This window comes from Thermobia domestica, chromosome 1 (genome assembly GCF_964235325.1).
Source record: "Thermobia domestica chromosome 1, izTheDome1.hap1.1, whole genome shotgun sequence".
Lineage (NCBI taxonomy): Eukaryota > Metazoa > Arthropoda > Insecta > Zygentoma > Lepismatidae > Thermobia > Thermobia domestica.
The window spans coordinates 344854090-344877306 of NC_137454.1; the positions used below are offsets into that span (position 1 = coordinate 344854090).

Sequence of the window (23217 nt, forward strand, 5' to 3'; positions counted from 1 at the left end):
AATACAAGAAACAAGAAGTAAATTAGAAAATTATGCTATGTAGCCTTAACACAACACTTAAGGGAATCGTCACAATACTACACAAGGATCACTCAAGGCTATCTCCGATATTCTCAAGTTTACACTAGATAAAAAGTATTTGAACTTATTTTTTATTATCTCTTTCTCAATAAAAGACCTGAAGCTTTTTACTATGGGAAGGTACAGTCTTTTATATCGGAGAAACATCAAACGGTGTGTAGAAGTGACTATCTACGAATCTATAAATACACAGTTCTTGTGTATGTGGTATCCCTAATATTAATTCTCAACCAGTTCTACTCCAGCTCTTAATTTCCAATTTGCCATTTACCTTTTTGAACCATAAGAAAGAAATTTGTCACTTTTCTCCAGAAATATTGATTAAGGTTAAGAGGCTAGAACCTACTAATACGATATAATTACAATTCACTTACGTTTAGTGACCTTGTACTGATGACGCCCATGCGTTAGGCTCGTTGAAACTCTTCTCGATGTGTCCGTAGCTATCGACGTGTGAGTATGCATATGGTTGCTGGTATCTATTCTGACTGAAGAGCCTCGTTAGTCCATTAATAGCTGCTAATACTAAAGCAACCTTTCCTACCAAGAGACCTTTGAAGGCGAGGAATTTTACAGCCACCAATCCAAGAGTGATCAAAGTGGTGTAGAGGCCGCCGAACAGGAGAAGAGATGCTCCCAATTTCTTCTTTTCGTCACCACCTGGAGAATAAAATAACAAAATTGTTAAATTATGAAGTAACAATGTTCATTTATTTTAATAAACTGGAAACAATAGCTTGAAACCAGACATTAACTGTGCTAAACAATGTAGTTAGAACTATTGTTTCTCCACTTCTTCTATCCAATTTAGTTTGTTCCGCAGACCCTAGGATTTGATATTTAGGAGTCCACCCGGCTTGAGTGTATAATTGGATACAATAAAAAAATTCGTATGAATAAAGACAAGCCAAATGTTAGAACATCTTGCCGGAAAAATGACAGGTTCGCCACACTTCCGAATAAGTGGATTGAATGATTTCGGTATTGTAAGTGATATTTGAAACCTAATCTGAGGTAGGGGGAGCTTGGATTTTAGCTCTTTCCTAGTCTTCAGAAGGCTCTTAGATCCCGAATAGATCCTGTGACGTTGTGATCATACCGTGCGATTCGATACCTTACAGTGTCTGGACATCTATTATCAAAGGAGGATGTAAGCTTGCCTTGCAGCTCCGGGTGCAGTTTCACATGCTGGGTGAATTCCTTCCAACAGTAGATGTAATTGGTAGGTGAAATGGCCTCCAATTGGCCATATCCCATTACTCATCTATGAAAAGCTTTAAACGTAACGTATCTGGAATCTTGAACAAAACAATTACTATTTAGGTCACAACTACGGAGTGAATTTAAACGGTAAGGAACTTTCCTTTGCTATTGAGTACTGAGCCAACTCCATGCGGATAAACGTGCAAAATAAGTTTCCCACCTCCTAAGATCCTGATATATATTACTCTACAAATTGTTTGATGTATGCAAAGGTCTCATTTCCTCACAACTCTTACACATTTCAGGCATGCTCACAGGCGTAACGTATGAACAGTCTCTCTCCTTTTTTAAATATATAGATCCTATTATCCGTATGATACTAGATTGATTGATTCATTGATTGTTTATTCAGCAGCAGTACTCTGAGATATAGTTCTTATGTACTCTCATTGGAACACGAACAAATGTCTCTCAGACTATAACTGAGAACAATATTCATATACCCAGAAGGAAGCTCGTATTATATATCTGTGACGACGAGAACGACAAGAGTATAAAATTCCCCATTGTCTAAATTTCCTTTTTAATCCGTTGGATAAACTTTCTAAAATAAGACAGGTCACTTGGTTACTTAAATTATGGCCCTTAGTTTTTTATATTAAAGATATAAAACTCAGAAGGAGTGAAATCCAAATACTCGTATTGGGGGACCACTGAGCCTCAATCTGAGGCAAAAATCACTAAGTTTTAGTCCTCCTGGAAAACATGGTCATTCTTTTAGCTCTCCTCAAACTTTGTGTTTGTGTCCCTGTCATATTAGATCAAGTTAAAAAGTGATAAAATAGAAGACCACGGAGATACGTCTTTCAGGATTCCTATTTTGATCTGGAGCCACGCAAATTTATGTCTGAGAACATCGTGTTCATAGGTTTTATCGAAATTTTTCCGTATTCTCCTACTTTCCCGTTCCACCAATTATTTGATAATCATTCAGTTTCATTAATGATTCCTCTATTCTACAAGCACCAGCCATAGACTTCGGACGTAAAATTGAAAGAAACTTCAGTGTTTCAAAATGAACCCATCGAACAGAATTATTATTACTGTTATTGTTTACTTCTCACGCTGTGGAACCGAAAATATATACAGGAAGACTAATTAGGTTTTTGTTATTGAACATTCCCGTGATCAGCAGACTAGTTTCCATCAAGAATAACGAGAAGCACTCCGAAATGTATATCCGTGAAATGTCCCTAACATTCCAATGTGCTATGGGCAATTTAATCTCTGAAAATAAAGTTGACTTACCAAAATCAAATTAGATCTAGATAATTAACAAATCATACGTTGGAAAGGATGAGCGAACAAAGATGGCAGAGGACTTGCTTGCTTCTTTTGTCAGGTCAGCAATCTTTCGATTGGGTGACGCAGTTTTCTGTACTTTCCTATCCTAACCTACACATTTTATTCCTATATACTTTTACTTCCCTACATCTTGTATTATTTGGCCCCTATATTTCAGTCGTGGCCCTGCTCTAGGTATTTTTCCTTCTGGTATTCTCTCCATAGCTAATAGGGTTAGTCCTCCATGTACTGCACAATATAATGAATACATTTCTTCTTTTTGAAATATTCTGCAGTATACTTTTTCTCAGGGCCGTAATTTGTGAGGGGCAGAGGGGCAACTGCCTCCCAGAGAAGCTCCCCGCCGTTCGAGAGAGGTCCATTGTAAGACAAAATTTTCTTACTCCATATATGATACGAGCATGAAATTATAAATGAAGTATCAAACAGGTTCACTACATTACATAAACAAAACAGAACACAAAAGGTAAATAAAACAAAATTGAATCATGGGCCTATTTCAGTAAAAAATTTCTACTATTACAGGCACGTAGCCAAGGAAGGTTCCGGGGGGTCAAGACCCCCCCTTCGAGACCAGAAGTGAAAAAAATTAGGGAAGGATAAAACAAAATGAAATGAGAAAAAGAAGGATCAGCGTTAAAAATAAACTACAGGAAGCTTTTGGTTACTCTTTCTTATGAGGAAATTTGTATTACTTGCAATACATACAAACAAAGAAACATCCTATATATAAATATGTAGTTAAAAACCGTGAAACGAGAACCATATTCATACTAACATAAGTAGAAAGTTTACACATTGTAAGTACATCTCGTCCATACGCGGGGGTACGATGGCTCAATGGGTAAGCGCTTATCACTGGCGCATGAGTCGCTGTTTCGATCCCCGGCCAAGTAATTTTGTGGCAGACAACATCGTGTACTTGGGTTTACTCGTGATACTCTCGTTTCTTCCTACATTCTCATTCTACCAATTCTTCCATCATTCTACCAATGCTTTAATTAGTATCCCTTAGCCTAAAGGACATAATCGTGAGATTTTAAAGTGAAATATGTAATTTCATTTTTCGTCGGTACGTCCATTAGGCTTATACCACACGATAACTCTTGAACGGAAGCGAATTTCTGAATTCTTTTCGCTATGGTTAGCTAGAGCTGTTATTTCGGTTGAGTTCGTTAACGGACATCTTAACTAATAACGGGGACTTACGTATTTCCGTTAATTCCACGATAACTCCTGAACGAAAGTGAACTTTTGAATCTTATTTTCTTGCAATAAATAGCTAGAATGACTATCTTGGTTGGGTTAGTTAGCGGAATAAATCCGTTAACATCTTAATGATTAACGGCTACTTACGTAGTTCGTTACTCTACACAATGACTCTTGAACGAAAGCGTCAGCGTCTTCATTTGTAACATTGATTTCAACTGTAGCTATACATATCCCACATAACAAAGGTGATTGAACTTACATATTTTGCCGTTAGATGTCAGCAGCAAACATCCTCCAGCTATTGATATTTACCGGATAAATTTGGAACTACTACTGTGTGAAATTTTTTCCCTGTCTATAAGAGTTTATTACTATTACGTAGTTTTAAAAGAAATCTTTATTATTAGCACATACAGAATTTACAACGTAACTAATCAACCGCCTCACGATTTACTTTATTATGTTTTAATATTAACGTTTAATAACAGTTCTGTTTTTTTGTATTTTATCTCAATAGGAGTTATAATATTTAATGAAATTTAATATTAATTTAATGTGACACGATAATGTCCTTTAAGATAAAGGAGACGGATGATAAACTAAAGTGAATCATTGTGAAATTAATTTTTTGTGCTCTCCCAAAGGAAATCGAATCGCGTACGTGTTAGTCACTAGGCCAGCGGGGAACGGTAGAACATTTTACATTTGGAAACATGGTGAATCCCAAACTACAACTTTGATGGTGCATAATTTGGGAACCAAATGTATACACACAAGAATTCTTCATATGATTTGATTTGATTTTGTTTTTAGCGTCCCTTTCAGCAGCGAGACAATATGAGACGTGAACCTACCATTTAATGTGAAGTTCGAACCACATGAGCTCCTGTCGGGCATCGAAGAAGGTTCTCCCACGCCAAAGGCGCGCATGCTAACTGCTTAGCCAGAAGGGAACTCAAAATATTTCATATGCGTACTAAGCTCAACAAAGTCTACCACTATTTCAAGCAGTGATGACTTAAGCAAATTTCCTTCCGGGGTCACGTACAATACACGGAGGTTGAAAGGATTACTGCGAAAGTATTGATAATAAACCTTGAGACCGATAGGAGACATGTCCCTGAGGAAAGCGGGTACCCATTGGAATAAATAAATGATTCCAAGTTTGTTCATGTCAGAAAATGATATATTTCATTGTAACGTCCAATGATGATGCCCTTTAGATTTAGGGTTGAGTTGAATTGATTTTGCGTTTAACGTCCCTTTCAGCAGCGACGAGACCTACTGATTAACGTGGAATCCGAACCATTTGAGCTCCCGCTGGGAATCGAGCCCGGGTCTCCCACGCCCTTTAGACTTAGGGACACGATGATTAAAGCAAACGAATGATGGAATAATTTGGTGGAATGAGAAAGTGGGAAGAAACGAGAGTGCTCCGAGAAAACCCACGGACACGATATTGCCCACCACAAACTAACTTGGCCGTGGATCGAACCAGGAATCCCACGCTACTAAGATAAGTTATTTACCACTGAGCCACTATACTCCCTTTGGTCACGTGAGATTGTCTCTCATGGGTCTCGTATAATATATACAGTACAACCTTTAGTGAAATTATTTATTACATGGGTCTAGACTAAAGGACGAATATGGGCTTATCGCACAGAAATTCAAACTGGCGTGAAAGCCTTCAAAATAGGATCGTCTTAAAGGATCTGATGCATTAGACGTTTATTTTAATTCATTATCAGGATACATTATAGGTTTAGGCGAGACGAGCTTTACACTAAATATAAAATAATAATAGCCTAAAATTAAGAGCATAATGAAATAATAATAATAATAATAATAATAATAATAATAATAATAATAATAATAATAATAATAATAATAATATTAATAATAATAATAATAATAATAATGGCGAGGGGAAAGGTAGTCGATGTTCCGAACTCAGAAGCAACCGGCGTACAAAACTGTGGAACACAGCCTCTGTTACCCCTTAATACATATTTAAACATTATGAAATCATGAAATGAAATCCTTCAGTTTTAACGTCCCACGATTACTTCGGTTAGGTTAAGGGAGACGATGATTAAAACACTGAATGATGATGGAAGAGTTGGTGAAATAAACTATGGGAAAAAACGGGAGTACCCCGAGAAAACCCATGGAGACGATGTTGTCCACCACAAATTTACTGGGATGGGGATCGAACAAGGAACCCAACGCACCAGAGGTAAGAGGTCTAGCTCTGAGCCACCGTTCCTCCCTATTTAAATAAAGTCAAATAGAAAGTGGAAATAAAATACTACATACAAGGCAAGCTCAGTTGATTCGAACATGTTCCTGGCAATGTTTGGTCAATAAAATTGCGATATCTACTCCTTGGACAATGAGCTACTTGCCTCCAAAATTTCATTTAGATCTGGCCAATAGTGACCGAGAATTAACGTTACACATGTAAGGCAAGATTGTTTCTGGCCGAGCTCGTTCACCAAATATAGAGATCTTTTATTGCTTAGACGATGGGCTAGCTCCCCACCAAATTTGGTTCAGATCCGGCCAGTAGTTACCTAGAAATAAGGTACCACACACACACACACACACAGACACATACCTGGAGTGAAAATAAAAGCTCATTATGCTTAACCATGGAGATAATAATAATACTCTTGTGTTACAATTTCGCAATAATGTATCATGGCCGAAACTGTAATATAAACTTATTTCCCCGGTTTTGATCAGATTTTGATTTTTCACTTATAAGTGACCGTGTCTTTGTCAATCCCGCTATTGTAGCCTATCACAACCTATTTCCTACTGTGACCAAATTTAATATCACCTTGCCGGCGGCCTCTATAATTACTTTGTATTTTGTAATTAGCTTTACGATTATTGTTGCTTATCGTTTATCAAAATAGTGAAATCATACCAAGCTCAGTTTCCACATTAGCCGTCATTTTGTATTGTTTCGATATGCATTTTTTTAAAAAAATATCAATATGCAGAATTCCCTAATTAGTTTTCAAAAATAGATTCTTCATTTATTTAAGTGTGGACTCCCTCGTTCGATCCCCGACCAAATAAGTTTATGGTGGACAACAGTGTCCGAGGGTTCTTTCGAGGTACTTTCGTTTCATTTTACTAATTCTTCTAATTCATTCACTTGCTTTAATCATTGTCTCCCTTAGCGTAAAGGGCATATTCGAGGGACGTTAAGCTGAAAAAGATTTCATTCCGTTTATTTAAAATTTTGTTAAATATTCTTTGCTGTAACAGACAATAAGTATGGAAATTGCAATATTTATCTAAATAAGAAGTTCCAAATAATCTTTTTAAAATATTTTTTTCACTATTAGATCCTAATTACATTCATGTTTTTCACATCCCTTTGCGAGCCTCATGTATTCTTCTGGCTAGCTCCTAAAACTCCCGATCCCCCAGATTGAAAAAACTACTTTTCTGATTCAAAATATTTGATCTTAAAACGAAGAACTCTAGAAAAAAAGCGAGAAACGATTTTTTTAAAGATATATTCAAGCATTCCGGGACGGATGTAATCATAATCTTCCGGTAACCCTCTATTGAATCCAATAGTGGTGGAAATTTTTGACTTTTGCTTTCGACAATGACTATCATAAAGTAAAAACAGTAATACGTACATCGTTAAACGGTTTCTCGATATGAATTTTAGTGTCTCAAGAATAAGTTCAATCGCTCTGATGTTTGTATTGAAATTGAGGATATTGAAAATCTATAAATTCCTGTTCCAATATTGACCCTTGCCCCTCCCCCCCCCCCCAATACAGTAAAAGTGGTAATAGACAGTGAGAAACTGAGTGACAAGAATAGATTCAATTTCACCTTTACTCTTTAGATTCAAATAGGAAATTGCAAAAATCTCTTTTTTTCCGGTATTAATATTGTAATTTCATAGATCGAAAACTGTAAGAAATGTCAAGAAATTATTTTTAATATACAGGATGGCCCAAAAGTAGGTATACACCCCTGCATTGATCAAGTATAACATTCTAGTTCATGTGTTTATTTGATTCGGCTATTCCGAGCTTATGGTATAAGTAAAAAAAGATAATAAAAACAAATAATAAGAAACTAAGTCTATCTGATAGATAACAATAAGGAATGATATAAAATACAATGAACTGATCAGTACGGTACTGTATACCTCCCTTTCAGCCACCCCATGTAGTTTCAGCATCCCAAGTATTGTTGTCCATGAGAGAACAAATATGATAATTCTCGTCTCGTGGGTTTCGAGACGCGAATCGAGAAAAGACGAGAAATTTCATAAGTCTCATGCGCAACACTTATTCACCCAAGTCTCAGATTTGGAACATTGTTTTTATGTTTTGTATCTCATAGTTAAAAAAAAAGAACTGTGTTGATTGATTGACCGTACTAATAATATAAAGAACAATTATTAAACTTTTTGCTTGGGTGTGTTGTAGAACACCCTGTATAACGTAAAAATAACACTTATCATTTCTTATTTCGTAAGCTTACATAAGAGTTACAATAATATACTAATATACTGTTCTTCAACTTAAATAAGAGCTGTATTGTGTAAAGTATAAAAAATATATGTATATTTAAAATTTTATCAGTGATTTTGATCTTTTAAGCCACCACTAAAAAACTGACAGTGTCGTTAACTGATCTTATATGTACTTAGTTTCCACTTAAATTTTGTTCTCAGCACCACGTTTTGCTTTAAAATAACTTTTCCTGAACACTAAATCTCGATATAAATATCTTAACTTCATTTTTGGAGTACCTTGTAGATAGAAAAAAGTGTGACGTTATGGAGCAAATTTTAACTTGAAATTTAGACTTAGTGGGTTAGAAGGAATTTAAGAACCCCATTTCCGTGACTTCTAGAGAAAAAAAGTTAAAATTTGTTGGATAGTACAGTAAATATGGTTTAAATGCTACTAAATCAGATCCTTCCTGAACCTTTTGTGATGTGGAAAGGATTCTGGAAACTCCTCGATTAAATTAAGTTTAAAAAAAAAAAAGAATAAATCTTGCACATACAGATAAATTTACAAAACGGACCTAGACGGGAAGGAATTCAAGGATTGACAATAGACAATATTTTTAAAGAAAATTCGAGACGAGATAGTGGCGGATTTACTTGGAGCCGGGGAGTCTAGGCCCCCCAGTTGCCTGAGTGACAAAAATAACTTAAGCTATTATTTATGTTTTTTGAAAGCTTACTATAAACTCATGATATACATATCATTGTCTGGGTTCCAGCTGCTTCCCAGTTTTCACCTTCTAGATCCGCCCCTGAGACGAGAAAGCCTTATTTCTAGTCTCGTCTCAACGGCAATTATAATCCTAACTTTAGATTAATTTTCTCTTTTACCGTCTATTGAAACCGGAGCTGAGTGCTTTATGACTTCTAGTTATAAAATTTGACTCCAATAGTTTGGAAGACATACGCACTGTCTTACAATGTGAAACGAAAGACACTTTCTACAAAGTTTGGTTTCGTCATAAGAGTTTGATTTCACATTGCACCTCATACTCAGATACAAAAAACTTTATCACGTTCAAATTCGTATAATCACAAGAACACTTAAGTAGTTTAATACTTACGTCCTTCAACTGCATTGTCGTCACTTTCAACGGACACAGAAACCAATCCGTTTTCTTTCGGACTCTTCTTGAGAACAAGACTTCCTCCAGGGAACATATTCAACCTCAGAGACAGGGACCTCATGAACCTGGGGACCATATCAATCAACAAACTAGCCCAGTCTTGGTCAACAATGGCCCTCGCAGTTGCTGTTTCCGTGTCCAAATCGGTATTGTATTCCACAGATACTCCATCAGTCAACCGTAAAGACTTGTATTTCACCAAATGATACATATCAGCAAGTGCTCTTAACTTGATACATTGGGCATCTAAATCTGATAAGCAGTCAATCATTGTTTTCTCGGATATTTCTGGAACTATCTCTTCATGGTTTGCTGATACTAAAGTAAGCACAGCTACAGAAAGAACCACTAATATTCTTGTAGAACACATTGCACCCGAGATGCTTCCTCTGTACCGTAAGAAGAAATGCTTATGAAAATTATTCCGGACGCTCTTTTTATACAGAAAAAAATATCTCAATGATTATAAATTTAATATTAGTTATAAAGAGAATAGTAAAAAAAATGTAACTAGGGCAGACATTAACCTCTTTGTTATTTGTCTACGTGCTACAAAATAAGTTGATTCTTTTGTGCTTGAAATACAGACAGTGTCTGGAATGCAGAACTTCAGCTCAAGTTCATTGCTATATGTCCATAAGTGTGACAGACCATATAATAATGCAAATGATGTTTATTCTATTTAGATAGTAACAAAAAATTCTTTTTTAAAGTATTCATTAAACATTTTACTGATAAACGAAGTGGTTAATCATAAGGAAATATATGTTTGCTCCACTTGCCAGTCATAGATAAATATTAACTTTCCCGCCTAAGTAGGGGGATACATATTTTGTTTGTTGTGGCATGGCGCATCTGAGGTAGAGAATTGATTTTGATGCAAAAGATCTTTGTTCGATCCTGTTCTAAGGTTGATAACATTTTTCTTTTGTTCAAATAAAGGAGATTTTATTACGACATTACGACTATTATGGATGAGTAAAAATGCTTAGATTTAACACATTTTATTACAAAATGCACTTGCTGTAAAAAATGATTGCAGAATATTTAAAACATTGCAGAAAATTTCAATACCTCCATAAGAAAGGAAGAAAGAAACTTTAAAAATTGAAATTTCACCTGCATTTTTCATTAAGAAGTCACAATTTTGGTGCCATTCTTATTAGGAACGGAAGATATGAATTCCCGGATTAAATCAAATCGGAAGACAGAAGAAAGTTTAAGAATTGTGCCAAATACGAAAGTTCCCGCATAAGACATGAAACTTTGCACCCTTACGTAATGTAGACATCATACTTGTGGGATTTATGTGGGTCTTGCATTCATTGAATTTCTCATTCCACTAATTTTTCATCATCCACTTTAATTTTTCTTTCATGTCTTTATCCTATAGGATAAGTGTACAACCATCATCACCATCATAGGCTTTCTGCCATTATTAAGTCACTTGACACAAAATACTTCTTTTTCATGCTATTGTAAACTTCTATTAAACCTAGTTAATTTCTCTAATTTTCTTCACACTCACATTTCGACACTTTCATTCTTTTTTGTTCATTTTTGTCTAGTGGTTATGTTTCTATTATATAGGATATACCTAGGCAATACTCGATACCAAATATTTTATTATAAATCTTTCAATAGGCTCTTTATTCAAGAACCTCCTACATATTTTAATTCTTAAATCCTTCTTTCTAAATTACAGGGTTCGAAAAGAGAACATGACAGGTAAAACATATAGTAGCTCTAATACATTATAATGTTCTTAGATTCTTAAAATAACTGTATCTGAACTAACTTACGTAACTTAAAATTAACTGCCGAGAGAACTTTGATAAAATCATGCAAGTCAAACCATTGACAGTGTAATAATACACTCATACAAAATGTACAAGGATGAACTAAAACCAACATTGCCCCACTACCTGCAGCTTATGCCGGGTAAGGTTTCCATCAAGAGTGCCAAAATCAACGGCATCAGGAAACTTCTGCCTTATGTCCCTGGCGAGCACAAACACTTGTATGAATTGATCATAAATTGTCCTACAGTTCAGCAGGTCGAGCCAGAAGTCCAAGATTGATATTATTTATTTTATTTTATTTGAGAAGAACAAACCTTAACACAATATGCAATACACTGCTTTTAGTAAATTAATATAATCAACAAACATATTTTTTTTCATTTGGAGTTGTTTTTACACCTACTATAGATTTTTAACTGGGCAAGAAACGTCTTAACACAGACTTGTGTATGCAAAGAGCAACAAAATAATCGAAAGATAAAGATTACATGCATACAGGAATTTGTCTATAATTTACGTGCAAGAAGGGCTTCAATTCACAGCGGGGAAAAAAAAAAAATTATTACCATGCGAATACAATAAGCGGGAAAAAAAGTTTCCCTACGCAGCATTCGATTAATGTAACTTTTATCTCCATAAAAAATGGGTTTATTTTGATTTTACAGTTTCAAAACTGCATTTTTTATTTTTCTGAAAACAAGGAACGGACTTGATGTCATACGGACATCCGAAACAAACCTAGCCCATTAGATAAAAATAATAAAGATACGTTGATGCACCCAAAAAAAAAAAAGAAAGAAAAGAAAGAAAAGAAAAGAAAAAAATAGGTGCCATGGACAACGGAGTAAGTCCTTGCGGCCCATTAACCCTTTTAAAATAAAGAAAATCATAGACTCACAGTGAAATAGCTATTTTGTATCAACACTGTTCATTGGAAAGTTATGGTTTATAGTTCATTCTCTTCAGTACGAAACAACATTTCCAAAGGTACTATGTATTGGGGCCCATAACGTACTTAACAGGGAAAATTGGAAGAATGTTGGGAGAATTTCCTCCAGAAATCCCTCCCATCAACTTTGGACCGCTCTGGAGTGCCCGCGGTTAAAAGCACACAATCCAAATGTATCTCGAAAAATACTATTAAGGATAAGAAATGTGTGTATTAAGGTTTATATTGATAGATGGATTAAATATGAGGGAAAAGCTTGTATACTAATACATGCTTTCCCTTCATACTTGTTCTGTCTATCATTACAAAACTTGGCTATAAACCATGATTTTTCAATGAACAGTGTCGATGTAATAGCTATTTCACTGTGAGTCTATGATTTTCTTTACATTAACAGGGTTTCAAGTGATTCTCCTGCTTTTAAGTGATTGTAAAGAATATTTGCTTCGAAGATCGTACTTCTCAAATTTCGGTTATATCCCTGTTTCTTTATATGTTAAAAAGCACACATACTTATTTTAATTATTTTCGATTCCGTTTACATATTGTTTACTATTAGAACCCTATATTATCGCTTCATATTCCACTTCAGACCTTACATAGGCAATGTATAATGTTTTCAGGACATTAATGTTAGAAAAATCACTTCCTAATCTCATCACAAAACTAAGGTTCCCAAAGTTCTCTCCAACTACTCTGTTGACATGAATATCGAATGATAGATTTGACTGCAGAGTGACTCCAAGTACAGTTAAATAAGCCACGTAATTGCAGTTTGATTAATAGTATACACTTTGTGGTTCATTTTGGTGGTGTATGATACTGTTTTTCATTTTTTAATAATATAACATTCAAGTAGTTTCAGCTAATGTTTAGAGATCTTTCAAGTTGAAAACCTCCTAGATTAGACAAGAGTGTAACGCCATCAATTTAGAAAAGTATCAGTGTCACGTGTACAACAGGTGCAGAACTCTGTTTTGTATGGAGTAATATTATCTTATGGTTAATATTGAAATCGAAAATGGTGGTAGATTTCTACCACTTGTAATGGCCCGTTCTGCGTCATTAGAAAATTTTGTCTTTTTCTGCTTTGTGCCTGTTTTATATTAATCTGTACCTCTCTTTCGTTAACACGTTATGTTAGCCGTTACTATCTCCTTGCGTCGTGGTATACTTAATTTTTATCTTCCTGTTGTCTTTGTTATTATTTCCTGTGTTATACTTTATATGTACTAATTTTCTGTTTGTCGTGTTATGTACTACGCATTCTTGTTTTCAGCATACATGCAATCAATTAGTGTTAAAGAATGATTGTTTTGATTATCTATTGTATGTTGGACTTCCAACATATGCTATGCATGACGGAAGTCTTATAGAACGGTTTTGTCTTCCATCCGTCTGCCGACAGGCATCAGAGCAAAAACGGTAATAGATATCGAGATGTGGTTTTTTGCAATCGATTCAGTGTCCCAGGAACAGGTTCCATTTTCTCCGTTACCCTTCTATTGAAATCGGAAGTGGTTCAAATTGGCTATTTCCGGTTTGAATATTTATCGTTGTAGAACGGAAACGGTGACAGATAGCGCGAAGCAGTTTTTTTTTTTTGTTTTTTTGTTGCATGTAATTCAGTGTCTCGAGAGAATATACCATCACAACCCGCAATGCTCTGCCAAAACTGGAAGTGGTTGAAATTTACTTTTTCCAATTTCAATACAGATTTCCATAGAGGGAAAACAGTAACAGATATCGAGATACAGTTTTTTGCAGTTGATTCAGCTTCCCAAAAGTTGATTCTACCTCCTCCCTTAAGCATCTATTCAATCCAAAAGTGGTTCAAATTAACGGTTCCTAGATTCAATCTTTATCACTATAGAACTAAACCAGTAAGGCATAGCGAATAAGGGCTTTCTGATATGGATTCAGCGTTTGAAAAACAGGTTTTATCTTCTATCTTATTAATCTATTTGAAGCAGCAGTTATGGATGTATTACTTCAAGTTTGAGCATTGAGTTCCCATAGTGTGGAAGTCTTCCCTAGTTTCACACTGTAAAACGAAACTCACTTGTTTCTTTTCCTTCGGGAAAATTGTATTAAGATATATAGATTACTGTGAGAATTTTTAAAAGATAAAATAAAGCAAATTCCATATAGAAACCCACTTTTTAAGACATTTTACGTAGAAAATATAATAGAATGGTAGTTTCTTCAACTGAATTCGTCAAACTTAGTCTGAATTCTCCGAATTTAGTTCGAGATGCATGCATTTATGTATACCATTAGCAATAAGTATTTCTACGTCACTACAGTAGCCAGATTCTTTCCAAATTATATACAACGAAGTTAATGATGAATTTTGCCGTGTATAAAGTTGTAAATGAGTCTCTTTTCAAAATGTATAATCTCGTAATTGTCATTATGCTCGTATGCTTTATATATGTGCGTCACCATTACATAAGCCTACATCTGATTCATAATCGTCGCCCTATAGTTTAGATGTGTTTAGTTAATGAACTTTTATGATGGATTTAATATGTAGATACACATTAGATGAATTTACAAAGAATGATGAAGCTTATTATGTACTTGCGACACGTAAACGAACAATATTCAAGAATGATCTGTATTTGTATTGATGTTCTTTGGCTAGTTGATTGTATCAGATAAATGATCTAAAAGGTGTATGTCAGGATAGTCAGAATAAAGGTTCTCAGGATAAGAAGTCATACTAATTTGACATTGTGTTCCTTTGTTTGACTTTGACTGAAACTAATTGTTCCATTATGAAAGAACTTGGGCTTCGTTATTTTACCAATATGATTCACATAGTTAGACGGTGTAACAAAGGGTAGAGTTACCTAATTTTCCGAGGATATATCTAGGATATGAAATTCCTTTAGCCTTAGACAACACGAAACATTTAAATAAAAATTATCTTGATGGTTGACTTACTGTACCTTCGCAAATCGATTTGCGTAAATCGGCGTGTGAAATCTTACACTTCAGGTTTTAGTAGAAATATTAAAATCTATTATCATTTGTAACGTTAAAGACGGAAATGGTTGATCTTCGCCACTTCTTGTTTGAATATAGGGTTAAGAGAGATCATGGTACCTGTTCTTAGAACACTAAATCGATTCCAGAAAGCAGTTTCTCGTTATCTTTCATAGTTTTTCCTGCATATAATCAATATCGATATTGGAAGTTCGGTAAATTCTGGATTTGTAGAAACTTAAGGATGGACATGAAGTGTATCTTTTGGACACTTAATCGATAGAAGAAAACAGCTTCTCTTTCTATATTTACCATTTTTGGTCTATAGTGATCAACGTTAAAATAGAAAATGGTTGATATCTACCATTTTTGACCCGGGTTCGATTCCCGGCGGGAGCTCATGTGGTTCGGATTCCACGTTAATCAGTAGGTCCACGTTTCATATAGCCTCGCTGATGAAAAGGGACGTTAAACTCAAAATCAACTCAACTACCATTTTTGAGCAGGATGACTCAGTGGTAGAGCGCTTACATCTGGTGCGATTATGTCTCTTGTTCGATCTCCTGCAACGTAAGTTTGTAGACAACATTGTGTCCGTTGGTTTTCTCGGGATACTCCTGTTTTCTCCCACGTTCTCATTCCACCAAATCTTCCATTATCATTCAGTTGCTTTAATCATTTGTCTTCCTTAGCCAAGAGGATATAATCGTGCTACGTTAATCTGGAAGACTTGATTTCATTTTCTACCATTTGTATGGATCATCTGCATCAACGAGCTCGATGCCTAATTTTTTGAATCTCTACATCGTGACCAAAATTAATGCTGATCCATCAAGTAGTCTTTTTTTCTTTTATTTATTGACGAACGGAGAAACAAACAGAATAAACAAATAAAGAAGTTTTGGTAAGCGAAACTCTTTAAAAATCCTTCAAAGGTTTTGTGCATTTAAACAAGATTATACCTTTTAAGCATTGCTTTACAACTACTATTACAGTTAAGAGTCTTCATCCCGGCGAAATTAAAATACCGCTAATTTTACAGTAATTATGTGATGTCTTCAAATAGATAGAAGATAATCGAAATGTGGAACAAGAGCGCCCTAGACAATATTATTTTGCGTGAGATACCGTTATCATAAGTCACCTAGTGGCTTTCCGTTTTCAGCTGTTTAGAAACGCGAAAATAAATGCCGATTTTCAAAATGGCTCGAAATCGAAAGCAGATAAGTGAGTCGTGATTACGGTTTCTCATGTAAAATAATGTTGTCTAGGGCGCTCTTGTTCCATATTTTAGATATCACATACTTACTGAAAATTTAGCGGTATTTTAATTTCGCCGGGATGAAGACTCTTAATATAATTAAAATATTAACATGAGTAAATTATACCTACTATTAATAGGTAGTCTCTTATTGGTGTTGAATGTCTATATCTTGTTTTATTTATTTTTGAGTTAATTGATATATGTAGGGTATCATTTTTCTATTTTTCTTTGAAATTAATTGGAATTTTAATCATGTAATTTTGCTGATTTCGTCTTCTATTCTCGTTAAATATCTCTTGTGTTTTCAAAATGATCTTGAATTATAAAGTATATAATTTTAATAGTATGTACGTTTGATTATTAACTATTAAAATCTTAGATAAAAAAAAGAATTTCTATACAAAATAATGGCCATTTAAGTGGATTTGGAGAAGAAATCCATAAAATCATACCAATAAAATATCAGTTTTCAAAGAAAACAGGAAAAAGTATTTCCCCGGATAAACCAATGGACTGAAAACATAAAGGTGACGCAACACAGGTATGCGGCATCGACTGTTAAATTATGCAGAGCACATTCTGAGATCAGTCCATACATTGTAACATACAAAACACAGTCGGTGAACTCTCGGCGTACAAAGCTCTCGGCCGGTAGTTACCGAAAATTAAAGTACCATATTCAACTCGAGCCGAACTTGTCACTGGCCGAGCTCCACTACAAAAATATAGCAGAATCTATTCCTAAGACTACTGATTCCCGAGCTTTTTTCCTAACGACACATTTTATTTCAAGTGTATGACATCGCGATACACTTGTCATATATATATATAGGTATAGGATTTTCTTCAAATTGAAAAGGCTGGGGTGGCAAACACTGAACATTATCCTGCAAACCTCAAAAATGTCTGATTTTGTTTAATTGTAAAAAAAGCTCCCGCACCTACATTGATGCTGTTTTAGCATTAAAAGAAAATTCGTCTTCTTAAACAGTCTGCATTTGGCACTGAATATTCTATACAGTACATTAGTAAAATGGTTTTAAATTTGTGAATTACTGTTAATGAACTTGCTGTTGAGAAATTTGTCACTTTTGCAACTGTGGTGATGCTATTGCATCACTTTCACAGCTCGCTCGGCCACCATATTTGAGCGAGGCACATCCAGCATAGAACGTTCTTTTACCTAGTGGGTGGAAAAACACTTTAAAGCTTTAGGACACTTTAGGTCGGAGATAGCAGCATGCAATTCATTGTATGAGTCCTCTGTATAATGCTAAATTGAAAAACATACCTTTGTCCATCTAGTTGGGATGAAGTCGCAAGTACGTTGTAGCTGATCTCTTCATTTTGGAAGGAGAAAAAAGGCAACCAGCATAGATTGCACGTGAATCCCACCTAGCATTGTTAAGGGAAGATACCTTCTGCCAGTTCAACTGAGGCCAATTGTTCTCCTCGCGGTAGAAATTATACCCTTCATAAAGTTAAAATAAAAACCGGAAATCATTTCTCCATCCTGGGTTTTCACGTGGTGGTATCTTTCCTGTGCCAGAATAGTTTTCTTGTAAGTCCTCGTACCGAGCCAAAACATCTTCAATGAATTGATAGTTGAAACTGGACGACCGTGAGTTTGCTGGGAATACTGAATCCATCCAGTGTCGCAGAACCAGGTCAAGAATATGGTGCTGACATTCTATAAAATGAGGCTAATCGAAACCCATTTGTTTGAAATGTCTTTGGAGTCTAACAACAACACCACTTTTGTGCCCTATATTCAATGCTGTGATGTCAGAAATGATCATTTTAATACTCTTCCATGCATTATATTCATCCAACAAGGCTTGCAGTAAGATATAGATATTCTCGGCGGATCTGCTTTCACAAACCAAAACTCCAAAGCGAAGACTTCTTCCACAATTCTGCGCTTGATAATCTTTTCTTCTTATTCTCGTCCCATCAAAATACAACCGGAATTTCTTTAAGCTGGTTCTTCACTGTTTCAGCTTCCTTGATCATTCGACGCAAAATCCCCGATTGTGAAGGTGTTGGTACATTTATTTCTTCTTCAGCCAAGTTCTGAAAAACTTTCGCTGCTTTTCTTGTGGACAGAGACAGTTTTGACACGAGTTTGGCTGCAGATTTTGTTGCTTGATACTTACATTTCATAGGGGGAGGCTCTTCTGAAAATTCAGAGTCACTACTGACTTTACCTTTTTCAGTATCACTGATACTCACATGTTGCACTTGGCTTGTACACAGACCAATTGAGCTACTTCGCCTTTTCGAATGGATCGTTGATATAGAGGCAACTTTCTCTGTAGTGTATCTGACTCGGCCACCAGATTCAAGTTCTTTTCTATACAATTCTTTGTCTTCACTGCAAAGCCAGTTTCCTTTTTTTTTTTTTTTTTTTTTTTTTTTTTTTTTTTTTTTGTAATATCGAAGACACTAGTGAGAGATTTTTCAAATACCTCAATCCTCCTTTTTACGAACAACTGTATCAGCTTGGCAACTTTTGCTGAAATTTGCTGCATAGTAAGCAAAGGAAAAATCAGCTTCTCCCAAAGTCTTTACAGTTCTTAAGAGATTATCTTTATTCTATCCGACTGCCCTTTCAGTTCATTTCACAACCCCAAATATCCATCAACTATGTCTCCGTTTGTAAGCATTTTACACATTTCACTCATGTTCGTTTTCATTTCAGCTGGGACGGCGTTTTCTATATGTCGCAAAGTTCTGTGTCCACTTTTTTTTTTTTTTTTTTTTTTTCCAGCTGATTCAACTGCTGATTTTGATCTTTTGGTTTTGAATGACATTTTTAATTTAAAAATAGAAGAGATTGCAATTAGAAAGACAATTGAGGGAAGCACTGTTGCAAATACTATAAAAGCAAAGATTACTAAAGTTTTATCACCGGCAAATCAACCTACTAGGTTCGTAACACCAATAAAACTGATTTGCAAAGTGTTTAATGTGCATGGTATAAATTAAAATTTGGAAAGTAACTTGTATCTATGTTGCTTACTTATAACTTACAACAAAATAAAATGTGTTATTTACATAGGAATATGAATTTCTGCGTGTCTGATGGGTTGATGTGCAGACAAAGATCTGTACATTTTGGTTGTAAATATACAATAAATAGATTACATTACCACAATTTATATTATACCAATGTCTATTAAACCTTTCCTAGACGCCAGACTTCTTTCCATTATCATGTTTTGCGATATCTTTTTTTACTTACCTCGCATATGACAATAGATTAGGTGCGGGACGTATATATATATTAAAAATAACATAGTAGTGGAAAGCTATGAGATTATATAAAGAACGACTATATATTACTCAACAATGATGCTTCCGCTAGAGGCACTGACTGGTGCAATCTGTCTTAAAATTGGTTTTGGCTAATTATGAAATGACTCATGATTTTTAAATTTCGTAACTCACTGGTTGGAAACCACTGGGCCAATGTTTGAGGTGGGTCTGCCTTTTTTTCGATTGAAAAAAATGTTACAATTTTGCTAATATGATAGGTTAGGTTTGGCCCAATTCATCTACTTATTAACCAACCACCATCTTACACAATGGGCTTCTTGCATACCAAAAGTTCTTTCAGATTCGGTCAGTAGTTACCGAGAAATAAAGTAACAAACACACACACACACACACACACTTGGAGTGAAATTGTAAGAACCCATACACTTACGTTAGGAGCTAATAATGAGGTTCTCAGGAATAATTATATATAATCAAATATAACAGAATAAAACAGAAGCTGAAGAGATTAGAACCAAAGTGCTCCATATTCACTGGATCTAGGTTAGATAATAGGTATATCGTTTACCAGAAGGCGAAATCATCAGTGTCAAAGTGGGAAGGAAAGAAGGGACGTGGGAGACGAGTCAAGAAGAACATCCACACCAGATGATACAAAACATGAGTACTTCGCTTTTGGCTTCCATGCTATTTACATGGGTGGATACCTTTCCAGATCACAATTAACTCTAGATATTTACTGTATCTTCCTGTTGAATCCTATTGAGTGCCACTAATTATAAATTACTCTTTTATTGCAGCAAGGTTTGATTTAGTTAATCGGCCAATACAGTTAGTACCATAAAGATTTCTTCACTATAGGCGTAATACTAAACTGTTTTTATGACCATGTTTACACAGCATACTTTTTCTGTTCTTTTTTCTCATTACACTTCACTTCACTTTGCCATTAACATGTTTTTTTCTATCGTAGACTCATAACCTCGTTAAACGCTTCATCGTGCCGGTACATCCAACACAATTACTTCACCTGTTAATTTCATAGGAAATGGAATATTATAGTTTCTTGCAATGCAATACGAATTTCTATAGCTTATTTTGAAAACTTCTGATAAAATAATGTCACTCTCCTTTTCCACCCAATAATGTTTTGGTGGGAGAAATTTATTCAAAAAATAAGAAATAGAGGGAATTTCAATCTCTCACTCCGCGGGATTTTGCAAACTACTGTTTGCTGTTTTATTCTGCCTGTAAAATTGTCTTTTATCTGGAAACGTTTCACATGCAGTGTTAAAATGTTGGTTGAAATGCCCGTAAATGAATTTTTACTTACAAAGTTTGGATGTAGCTAGAACTACCAGAACGAATCTCCCCCCCCCCTCACGTAGTTAAATTACTCTTTTTCAAAGAACTAACGATTATGTCACTAACAAAATGTGCTCATGCTTGATAAATTTCTAAGTAATCCATTTGTACTAATATGAGGATGCTCAATCAAATGGAATTAGTTTTAAACTTATCTCTCAATGGAGCCCCGAGAAAAATGACCTCAAATTTGGCGTTTTTGAAGTACAGCTTATGCTAATGGTAAAAGTCCCCACGTTTAAATACATTTCTAATTGGACTTTTTCATACTGATCTGAGGATGCTAAATGCAATGAAAACATGTTCAAACTTATCCGTCCATAAAGTCACGAGAAAAATAACTTCAAAGTTCGAGTCTTTGAGGTGCCTGCTAACTTTGGCCTTAGGAACAGAAGTAGGGATGCGCACGAGACAAGATTTGTGGCTGTCTCGACTCGAAAATGTGTTGTAAAAGTGATGTCTCGACTCGAAAAACGTATATTTTTCTATTGGAAGAGCTGTGTCTCGACTCGAATTTCCTCAGGAAAATTCTGTCTCGACTCGACTCGTGCGCATCCCTAAACAGAAGTACTTTTTCCGCGAGGCTTTCACCCATAATCATAATCATCATCATAGGCAATCTGCCATTACTGTCAAGTCACTTGCCGCAACTGAGATTGTTCTGTGCTCCACGGTATTCCACTAACCTCTACTTCTTCACGTATGATTTTTCTGTTTTAACATCGTCCATCAATTGTAACCTCCTTAGCCCCTTCCCCTCTCTTCCCTTCCATCATACCCTCCAGCACGTCCGCGATTATGCAGTTCCTTCGTAGCCAATGTTCCAATCAGTTTCTTTTCTCAATATTATCTAAAACTATTATTTTCTCCTTTACTATTTTCAACACCTCATTCGTTTCCCGCTCGACCCAGCTAATTCTTCTCATTTTCCTCTACACTTACAATTTCGAAAGCTTCCAGTCATTTTTCATTTTTGTGTAATGTCCATGTTTCTGACTCATACAGAACAATACTCCACACGAAGCATTTTATGACTTTTTCTCAACTCTTTATTCTAGGTCTCACAAAAGACTTTTCTTCCTCCTAAAGGGTTCTTTCGCCATTCATATCTTTGCTTTTATTTTACGTTCACACTTCATATCACTAGTAATAATACCTAAGTATCAAAAAGAACTAATTACCTGTTCTATTTTCTCCCCCTCTTATTTCTATATTCAACAACTTCGTTCCAATCATCAATGGCTTTTGTTTTTCTAATATATATATTTTCATCCCATATTCTTCACAGCCCTTTATCAAGTTTTCTAACATCTTATTGATTTTATTTTCAGATTCCGCCACAAGTGCCATGGACAGATGAATCTAAAATTCAGCATTTTTAAACTTGAATAAATCGCACTTAGAAATTTATTCGTGATTAGGTATTTATTACTAGTAGCATGGTCGTTAGTTCTTTTGTAAGAAATGCCAATTATGCTGCAATTTAGGTTATAGTAATTTCCAACGAAGTGCAATAATAACACCTAGACACACCAGAACTGTTTCAGAGACAATCTTAGCTATGCCAAACAACTACATTCCCAAGGTGATTATACCAAGTAACAAAGGAAGCAAAACCCATTAGGGGTTGGAGTCCCTCCAAAGAGGATGGACATTTTTAACAGTTCTCAAAGTTCCTGTATATGTGTTCTTGTTGGATTAAATAGTAAAATTATTACAATTAGTTAGAAGAGCGTAGAGACAAATGTCTGGGCTGGAGTAAATTGAAAAAGGAAACAGGTAGAGCTCTCACCAAAGGTGCATGGAGTCTCTGTTTCGATCCCAGGTGTGTTAGTTTGTGGTGCCCAACATCGTGTTCATTGTTTTCCTTCAGGCACAGCCATTAGATACTTATTATTCTCTTTTGTTAATAATCCACAATCCCTTCTGCTCTATTGATCAGTGCACGCACCTTTAGTCTACTGGGTAACTGGTTCGATTTCTGGTGGCAAAGCATTTAATTTTGAACGCATTATGGT

The 23217-nt window shown here is 35.3% G+C and overlaps 1 protein-coding gene across 1 annotated transcript; it reads right to left on the reverse strand.

Annotated features, from left to right (window-relative positions):
• Positions 1 to 457: 457 nt before the first annotated feature.
• LOC145681435 (uncharacterized) lies at positions 458 to 9919 on the reverse strand. The gene is made up of 2 exons (XM_081753082.1): positions 9487 to 9919; positions 458 to 741 (listed from the first exon to the last, which is right to left on the reverse strand). The coding sequence occupies exons 1-2, from the start codon at positions 9917 to 9919 to the stop codon at positions 458 to 460; spliced, it is 717 nt and encodes a 238-aa protein (XP_081609208.1).
• Positions 9920 to 23217: the final 13298 nt, after the last annotated feature.